This window comes from Piliocolobus tephrosceles, unplaced genomic scaffold, assembly GCF_002776525.5.
Source record: "Piliocolobus tephrosceles isolate RC106 unplaced genomic scaffold, ASM277652v3 unscaffolded_290, whole genome shotgun sequence".
Lineage (NCBI taxonomy): Eukaryota > Metazoa > Chordata > Mammalia > Primates > Cercopithecidae > Piliocolobus > Piliocolobus tephrosceles.
In genome coordinates, this window is record NW_022312087.1 from 1 (window position 1) to 9,127 (window position 9,127).

Consider the following 9,127-nt stretch of genomic DNA (forward strand, 5'->3'; position numbering starts at 1 on the left):
TTTTGCCAGAGTTGTATCCCAGGCTCAGGGGGCACAACACCTGGATATGAGGTTGCTCCCATCGGGACGCTGGTTCTCCAACCTGGCCGCTCATTAAAATCACTTGGGGACATTTACACTACTGATGAACAGCCCCCTTCACCCCACCCCTGAGTTTTGTGGTCTGGAGTATGGTCTCCCCACTGAGAGTTTTAAATGCCACACAAGTGATTCTAGTTGCAGCCAAGTTTGAGAACCACTACTTTCAAACATGCAACAGCAGAGGGCCTCAAGCTGGTGTGTTTCAGAATCATCTGGGGAATTTGTGGAAAACAGAGACGCAGGCTGTTGTAGCCTTCATTCTTTTGAGAACCAGTGTATTCTAAAATGATGACACACTAAACTTACAATAGTTCAAAAGATAATCAGTACTGAATCTGATACAAGGCCAGGTGCAGTGGCTCACATCTGTAATCCCAGCACTTTGGGAGGCCAAGGTGGGAGGATTGCTTGAAGCCAGGAGTTCAAGATCAGCCTGATAAACACAGCAAGATCCCATCTCTACAAAAGAAAAATTAAAAAATTATCTGGGCAAGGTGGCACACACCCAGAGTCCCAGCTACTCGGAAGGCTGAGATGGGAGGATGGCTTGAGTCCAAGAAGTCAAGGCTACAGTGAGTTGAGATTGTGCCACTGCACCGAGCGTGGGTGACAGTGAGACCCTGTCTCAATAAACAGATAAATCAGATACAGTCTCATACTAGATTCTTTTCCAAACTGGGCCAGTGGGTTTCCTCTCCAGAGAAGTACAGGCCACACAGGCTGGCAGGTGCTGGAAGAGTTCCTGAAGCCGTGTTTGGTTGTTCCATTTTGGGATGTTAAGCAAAAGGCCACTCAGCCCAGTGGATTCCCAGCCTTCATGTAATCTACTCCCCAAATTTGTTTTCACTCTCTTTCATCAAACTGTTTAAATTATTTTATTTATTTTAATTTTTAATTTTTTTTTTTTTGGTAGAGATGGGGGACTCGCTATGTTGCCCAGACTTGTCTCAAACTCCTGGCCTCAAGCCATCCTCCTGCTTTAGCCTCCCAAATTGCTGGGATGGCAGGTGTGAGACACTATGCCCAGACTAAATTATTTTAATACTATAGCCATTATAGATTAGGTTTCTAAATAACATCTGTTTTTCCATATCATAAAAGTAATGACTCTTCATTGTGAAACATTTGGAAAACACAAAACAAGACACACATGTAAGAAAAAATTACCTATTCTCTTACCACCTGGAGATTTTGATATTTTTCATTTTGATACGTTTCATTACAGATTTTTCATGATATGTGTACGTGTGTATGGGTACACACTCTTAAGTGTGCGCTTACACCTGCTCCAAATGTGTGTGTGTGCACGTGTGCACAATCCAATATACATCATGGGGAATCTACAAAGTTGTGGTCACAGTGTGGAGCCAGCCCCACAGGCCTCCCCAGAGACAGGGCCCTGGACTGCCCCCAAGTCCTCCTGAAAGGGACATCTGTGGTGGTGGTAGGGCCACGATGCCATGAGCAACCACCTGGAGGCCCCGAGTACTCGGCGTGAACCAGGAAGTGGAGGGGAAGGGGAAGGGCAGAGTGAGAACCAGGAGGAATGCTTGCTCTTTTTTCCAAGCACAAGGGACCCTTTTCTGCACTGCAACTGACCTGATGCTTATGCCGGGAAGGAGGAGGGGCACACTCTGTCCTCCAGGTCCCTCCGGAGGAGAAAGGGAGCAAAGTGGGAGACTTGGGTCTGAGGTCTGAACCTGAGCCTGCACCAGCATCAGTTTCTCTGGGTGGAGCAGGCAGCCGAGGGCCCTCACCCACTGCAGGGTCTTGTGGATCATGTCTTCATCTGTGATCCCATAGGAAATGAGGGTTTTGTTCCATGCGGGGTCCAAAGTGTTACGGAGAGTTTTGTTCTCAGCTTATTTGCCTGGAGAAAGGAAAAAATGATCTTATTAGCATCAAAGGGTGTGGTAGACAGAACAATGGCCCCCAGAGATGGATGGCCATGTCCTAATCTCCAAAACTGTGAATATGTTATTGACATGCCAAGGGGAACTGAGCCTGCAGATGGAGTTAGGGTTGTTAATTAGCTGACTTTAAAATAGGGAGATTATCCTAGACTGTCTGAGTGGCCCAATGTGGTCACATGCTTCTTCAAAGCAGAAGAAAGAACGGAGAAGAGAGAGTGAGATGTCACCAAGGAAGAAGGTCAGGGAGATGCAACCGGCCGGCTGTGAAGATGGAGGAAGGGGCCACCAGCCAAGGAGGGCAGGCGACCTCTAGAAGCTGGAAAGAGCCAGGAAATAGGTGGAATCCCCAGGCTCCAGAAGGAATGCAGCCCTGCCAACACCCTGACATGAGCCCAGGGAGACCGCTGTTGGACTTCTAACCTGCAGAGCTGTGAGATAGTGTGTTGCTCTAAGCCTCTAAGTTTGTGGTCATTTGCTGCAGCAGCCATAGGAGGCTCATCCAAGGAGGATCCCAGCTCCAGCCCTGGTGCCCTGGGGTGGGTTCTGCAGGACGCCTGGTGTGGAACTGAATTCTCCCTCCGAGGGCATGCCCTGTCTCTGCAGACTGTCCCCTCTGCCTGGAACCCATTCGGTCCTTGGGCATGCTCGTGCAGTGACCTCTCTGAGCTGGAACATTGCCACAACTCCTTCTCCTGTGCCGGTGACTCTGAGCTCCATGTCTGACTCAGTCTGATGCCCGCCACCCAGGCTTGGAGGTCAGGCAACCCGGGGTTCCAATTCCAGCTCTGTGGCAGCGTCAGGTTCCCCACCGTGGAAAGGACACAGAATCCCTCTCTCGCACTGCTTTCAGGAGCTTGTCTGTAAGGAGACTGCTCTTTATAAAACACTGGGGAGAGTCCCAGGGACTTCCTACAACAGGCCCTGCCAGCTCCAGTCCCACGAGTTAGGGGTCACTGAGCCCCCGCATTGGGCACCCTTCTCTGGTTACACTCGCTCTTGGCTCTCACATCCCTGAGCTCCACTTGCAGCATCGAGGACATCGAGGGGGAGCCATTTCTTCCCCAGGAGTAGGTGGTGGGGCACTGCCGTGTCTCCTACAGCCCTGCCTTCCCCAGAGAAGGCCAATGTTCCCCTCTGGGGTGATCCTCCTGGACTGCGGTGCGCCCCAGGCATACACATTTAGGTCCCCAAGTCAACTCAAGACTCTGCCCTATGAAATTAAAAATAAAACAACACTGAAGTGTAGGATGCACAGAAGGAAGTAAGTCTAAGAAGTTCTCATTTTTCATGGCTCAAGGTCACTTTGATGCTTTTATTTAATAGTATTTTTTTCTCTCCTCTCCTAGATGCACGTGTTGTGCTGGTGCCTTACGTGCATTTGTGGTTGGCCTCTTGGGAATGAGGATTCTGTGGTCAAATACATTGGGCAGACGCTACCTACTTCATCCCCCTTACTGACAGTCAAGGAACAGCCCATCCGCACATTAAAGGCTCTGGTAAGTCCTGCAGTAAAGAAACTAGTTTAATAATGTTTTCCAATGTGATCTGACCACAGTTCTTTGTTGGTACATCATAGTAACCTCCAGCTGAGAATGCTTCTTATAAAATGCCAACCTGGAAATTCTCCAGGGCTTTCCCCAGATCAGCAGGGAGGTTATGCTGGAAGGCATCCCAGGTGTGGGACAGACTGGCTGTTCCGCATGGAGGTGAATGGCTGAGGCCTCCTCAGCTTGCTTGGGCTGTGAGGAGGAGTGGCATCTGTGGACCTCCCTGGGTGCCCCCAGCCCAGTCCAGGCCCCATCGCCATGAGTGGTCACAGCTGGTGGGCAAGCCAGGGTGAACCTCCCTCACCTTCCTGGCTCCTGGCCGCAGGTGCAGCTTGACACAGGTGTCTGACAGCCCACTGTGGTCCATGGGCTTCAGGTCCTGGGTAAAGAACAGGAAAGGGTGTGAACGGGAAATCAAGGAGATGGAGCTGCCAGGGCCGGCAGGTGCCTGGGCCAGCAGATGCCCTTGTCCCCTGGATCTCCTGGCTGGGTCCATTTATGGCCCCTTTCACAGAAGCCCCTGGCCCCACATCTCCAGACAGAAGGAGTGAGGGCGGCTCAATGCCAGTGCAATCTCCCCTCCCCCAAACATCCTGGTCCAGGGCAGGGGTCACGGGGCGTCTGTCAGGACAGGCTTTCTCTCCTCATCATCCTGAAAGCCCGGTGACTGGCGTTCCTCTGAGCTGCCCTCCCCCCCCCCCCTTGATCCGCCCCTCCCTGGTCCTGACTCCCCTCCCCCATCTTCCCAGCAGGGCCTCCTGAGAGGCCAGGTCCCTCACTGGCCCTAAATCCACGGAACCCCAGGACACCGTCCGAGACCAGGCACCATTGCTGGCCATATTTGTCACAACTCCCAGTCAGTCCACAGAGGTCACATAAGCTGAGCGGCCACAGAGGGTTCGTCCACAAGACGGCACCCCTCACTCACTCTGCCTTCGGTTCCTTTAGAAAACCCAGCCAAGCGTGTACAGCCAGAGACACACACATGGGCTCTTGTCAGCTCTCGCTGACCTCAGCAGGCTCTTGTTTCTGAAAATTGCATTTTTTTTCCTTCTGAGCTGGAGCACAGGGCTGTAGGGAGGCAGCTGTGGCATCTGTGGGGCGCAGCCGGTAACCCCAGAACATTATTCAAAGATGCACCGCAAGGCTTCCGCCCAGCCAGGTCGGGGAGGCAGCGTGGCAGCTCACAGCAGGCTCCTCTCCAAGGGGAGGCTATCTCCCTCCCAGGCCGAGCCCACCTTGGTTTGGCAGAGCTCCGGGGCATCGGGGGGCTTCCAACCACCTACTACTCTGCCACTGGCAAAGGGCAGAAGTTTGGGGGTCGGCTGGTTTGCTTTCTGGGCTCAGCCCCTGTATTCACTAGGTATGAAGTGGATGAGTACTTTTCACCCTAAGCCTTAGCTTTATCATCATCTGCGCCTGAGCTGGTGGCAGTGGCTCACACCTGTAATCCCAGCCCAGGAGCCCAGGAGTTCAAGACCAGCCTGGGCAACATAGTGAGACACCATCTCTATAAAAAATTTAAGATAGCTGACTGTGGTGGCACATGCCTGTGGTCCCAGCTACTAAGGAGGCTGAGGCAGGATTGCTTGAACCTGGGAGGCAGAGGCTACAGTAAGCCATGATCATGCCACTGCACTCCAGTCTGAACAACAGACTGAAACTGTTTCCCAAAATTTAAAAGACAAAAAAAGGTAACCATGTAGTAGTCCCATCTTCCCAGGGCTGGAGTGAGAAAGAGGGAGACGATGTGGACACAGGGCCTGGCAGCCAGAGCGTTTCCTCCCTTTCCCTGCATGCGACACCCCTGTGAGATGCCAGAGAAGTGGCTGAGGTCAGGTGGGCGTATGTGAGCTGTGCCCTGCACTGTGGGACTGCATTGTGGACAGGGCCTGCTCAGTGGCCCCATGTGCGCCCACGGTGACATGGCTGCTCTTCCAAACCCAACTCCCTCGCCCTGGCCTCTTGCCTTTCCCACCACGTGCCTGGAGTGCAGAGTTCTGGGAATCTGGTGGCCCATCCTGTGCAGGGGCTGCCTGACCACTGTGTCTTATTCTTACAATTCGTATACATTTGTTTGTTGTAGCTCAGAATGTTTTCCCTGGGTCCTGACACATTTCACTTGCATATCTCTGGGCCACCAGAAGTTTTGGCATGTCTGTCCAGTGGCTCTGGTTGTCCCACCTCTGCACCCCAAGACGCCCATGGGGGCTGGGCTGGGGGCGCTGCCACACCGGGACGGGAGTGATGCCTGCTCTGTCCTTCAGCCCCTGGACTGTGATGGGCCCTCTGCTGCCGCCTCTCCACTCCTTCACCCGGCAGGTCCCTGAGCACCCTGAACGGCCACACATTTGGCCAGAAGCGAAAGGACCAGTGGGCACTTCCTGAGGCCATGTCACTGTGATGCCACCAGCTTCTGTGCCCAAACAAGTGGCTTCCCTGGCCCTCACCCGGGGCTCCCACCAGTGCCTCCAGCCAGCCCTCTGTGGGGCTGCCCTCCCACGGAGTGTGACCTCTGTCCACAGAAGGGGGAGGGCAGGAGGCTGATTCCAGGTCAGGGAGCTGTTAGGGGGGCTCTTGGGGAGACCTTCTCCAGCTAGTGAGTTGGCAAGAGGCAGAAACTGACCCCATGGTTTAGGGGCGGGTCCCACGGGAGGGACAGGTGGAGTAAGCCATGAGAGGAGGCCCTGACTGGTGCTGGCACTGAGGGGATAGATGGGGGGTCTGGCTTTGAGAGGACAGCCTCTCCCCAAAACCCCAACCTTGCCCCTCCCTGGGCCTCACAGACACTGTTACTGGTGATGTGTTTGGGAAAGAACATTTTGATTCTCAAGTATCATTCAGCCTGAAAAAGGAAGTTTTGACACGCTCTGTAATATGGATGAAGCCTGAAGACATTCTGCTGAGTGAAAGAAGGTAGACACAAAAGGACAGACACCGGGTGATTGCACTTATATGAGATTCCTAGAATAGTCACATCTACAGAGAAGGAAGCAGAATGGCAGTTGCCAGGGCCCGGGGGAGGAGGAATGGGGAGCTGTTGTTTAATGGGTTCAGTTTCAATTTTGCAGGATGAAGAGAGTTCTGGAGATGGGTTGCACACAGTGTGAAGGTAGAAGGTACTGAGCACAACTGAACTGTACGCTAAAAATGGGTGGGTGGGTGGGTAGGGAGTGAAGGAGTATAAAATGGTTGAAATGGGAAATTTATATTTGTGTATTTTAGCACAATTTAAAAAACCAAGAGTCTCCCAGGACTGGCAGCGCTCATTGAATGCTCACAACAGTCACATAGGGCAGGGACAATCAACCTTATTTACAGATGGAGAAACTGAGACTGGCCCTTAGAAGAGTGGACAAGCAAGCGTGCACCCGGGGACCTCCAGCTTCCCCCAGGTCCTCCAGAGGCCTGTGACAGTCCTGCTCAGCTCACCCACCCTGGACCCCTCCCCACACCCCAGCCCCAGCTCCCCACACCCCAGGACCCCAGCACTTCCGGGAAATGCACCACATTCCCTTCCCTGCAAAGCTGGATTTACACAGAGAAAGAACTGGGGACTGGGAGAGCCACCTTGGCTCAGGGCCTCCCATCACCACTTCCAATGCCTGAGGGATACACCTCTAAGTGGACCCCTAAGCAGACCCCGGATCCTGGAGAGATGGGGGGGTCTGTGCTCCAGGGGGTTACTGGTAATCCAATCCCCACCTTCAGCTTGCGGTAGCACGTTTGATGCTAGGGAAAGTCCAGCCCCGCAGCCTGCAGGCCCAAGCCAGGCGCAGACACCCCTGCTGCCCGGGGGAGGGGCCCTGGAAAATCCTGAGCAGGACGTCCACATCCCTGGCAAGGCTGGGGTTTGAGGCTGGTTTTCTGAGTGATACGGCTGAGGCCACAGCTGGGCTGGCGCTGGTGGGGTTGGGGAGGGGTCTCCCATCCCAGCCCCACCCCACAAACTGATTCCTCGGTGGACTGCGACCTCTTCCAACCTCGGTTTGCCAGCCAGTCCTGGCCGTGCCTGACAGGCACCCTCCGGGGCGGGAAAAGGTGGCAGAGCGCCTGCTGACCTTGCCTTGGCCCAGGGACTCCGGCGCTTGCGTGCTCCATGGGGCTCGGGGCTCCGTCCGGGAGGAGGGTGGTCCTTTCTGCCCTGGGGCAGCGGGCGCAACCGGTGGGCGAAGGTCCGCGGTCCTGGAGAACGCCGCGGCGGGGTCCACGGGCACCAGAGGAGGAACCGCCAAGAATTTTCCAAAGGACAAGCGGCCCGGCCGTCCTCCTAGTTCCTAGGCCCGCGCGCCACCCGGGAGGACGAACCGGCCCCAGCCCTGGGCCCTCTCCCCAGCCCGCCCCAGCCCCGACCCTCTGCTGCGGGGCCCTCCCGGAGCGGCCGGCCAGCGGGGAGCGACCACGCTGCCGGCTGCAACGCGTCTCCCCCCGGGACGCAACTCCGCCCTTCCCGGGAACAAAAGCGGCTGCCCGCGCCTGAGCTCCCAAAGGGCTGGCGGGCAGGGAGCCCAGCCCCGGCAATGGGACACCCCCAGCGGGTGCCCCCAAACTTCCACCTCTCCTGTCCGTTCGGGGGAGGGGTCGGGGCCGGGGCCGTTGGGCAGGGCACGGAGAGAGCACAGAGCGTTTAGGGGTCTGTGGCCCCGCGGTGGGGATTATGCCAAGGGAGAACGCGACGACGCGACGGGGAGGGACCGAGGGCACCCCGAAGCCAGGGACAGCAAAGCAGGAGCCAGTGGAGGGGCGCGAAGTCGGCGAGTTGGAAACTTACTGCAGTCGTCCTCTCGTAGCCTTCGGCGTCCAGCTAGTCCTCTGGCAGCTTGGAGGGCGGCTGCGCAGGGCTGGGACCTGGGCTGGATCCTTAGGCTCCGAAGAGATGGTCCCCATCCTCGTCGTCGTGGGCGACGTCGGAGGTGGCCAGGCAAGCGGGGGCGTCATGGGGGAGCTCCCGCAGGAAGTAGCCAGAGATATGGGTGCGGGGTACATGTCGATGACCACATGCTCCTGGAGGCAGATGGTCGCCTTTTCCCCGCGCCGCCGGAAGGAGGTCATACAGGCAGCGCTGCACCGCCTGGGCACAGCGTGGCCAGGAGGGACCCCGGCCCGGGGGCAGCTCAGCAGGCCCGGCGGGGCGCGTCGGGGCCTCTGCGACCGCCAGCGCCAGTGTGCGCCAGAGGCTGGCAGGCAGGGGGCCGGCCCAGCAACCACCCGCTGTAACAAAGCAGGGTGAGCTGCTGGCGTCACAAAGCAGCAGCCAGGCAGGATGAGTGTGTGGGCTGCGCGGGCAGCACAGAGTTGAGAGAGCTGGCTGGGGCCACACTCACTGGCACTCACACTGGAGGGCACGCCTGCCTGGGACCCCACACGCGCAGGCCCTCGGGACAAGCGGGGAGCCAGCAGGACAGGGACCCGCAGAATGCACACTCACACGTTCCTCCAGGTGCCAGCACATGCTGGGCTCCATTCGCTCTCACGGGACACACCCAGGTGTGCAAGGACAATGCAAGTGCTCACACAAGTGTGCAGGCATGTAGTGGAAGCATCCACTCGCTCACACCTGTAGGGGACACACACACACAAACATAA

At 56.3% G+C, this 9,127-nt stretch overlaps 1 protein-coding gene across 5 annotated transcripts; it reads right to left on the minus strand.

Moving 5' to 3' along the window:
• Window positions 1-633: 633 nt before the first annotated feature.
• Window positions 634-8,726, minus strand: LOC111535462 (double C2-like domain-containing protein beta). Of its 5 annotated transcripts, none has more exons than XM_026448648.2 (4): window positions 8,313-8,726; window positions 7,603-7,726; window positions 3,846-3,920; window positions 634-1,951 (listed from the first exon to the last, which is right to left on the minus strand). In XM_026448648.2, exons 1-4 carry the CDS (start codon window positions 8,591-8,593, stop codon window positions 1,859-1,861), a joined length of 573 nt encoding a protein of 190 aa, XP_026304433.1. In that variant the 5' UTR covers window positions 8,594-8,726; the 3' UTR covers window positions 634-1,858. The 5 variants fall into 5 exon arrangements, 4 of the variants coding, with proteins under 4 accessions (XP_026304433.1, XP_026304431.1, XP_026304432.1 ...); XM_026448646.2 differs by lacking the exon at window positions 634-1,951 and adding an exon at window positions 3,165-3,733; XR_003307004.2 differs by lacking the exon at window positions 7,603-7,726.
• Window positions 8,727-9,127: the final 401 nt, after the last annotated feature.

Excerpts from the sequence above, each read along its gene's own strand:
- LOC111535462 (XM_023201755.3), bottom strand. The coding sequence starts at position 8,593 with ATGACCTCCTTCCGGCGGCGCGGGGAAAAGGCGACCATCTGCCTCCAG. Across the intron at positions 7,727-8,312 it reads GCTACGAGAGGACGACTGCA|GACCGCGGACCTTCGCCCAC; the intron begins GTAAGTTTCCAA and ends GGCGTTCTCCAG.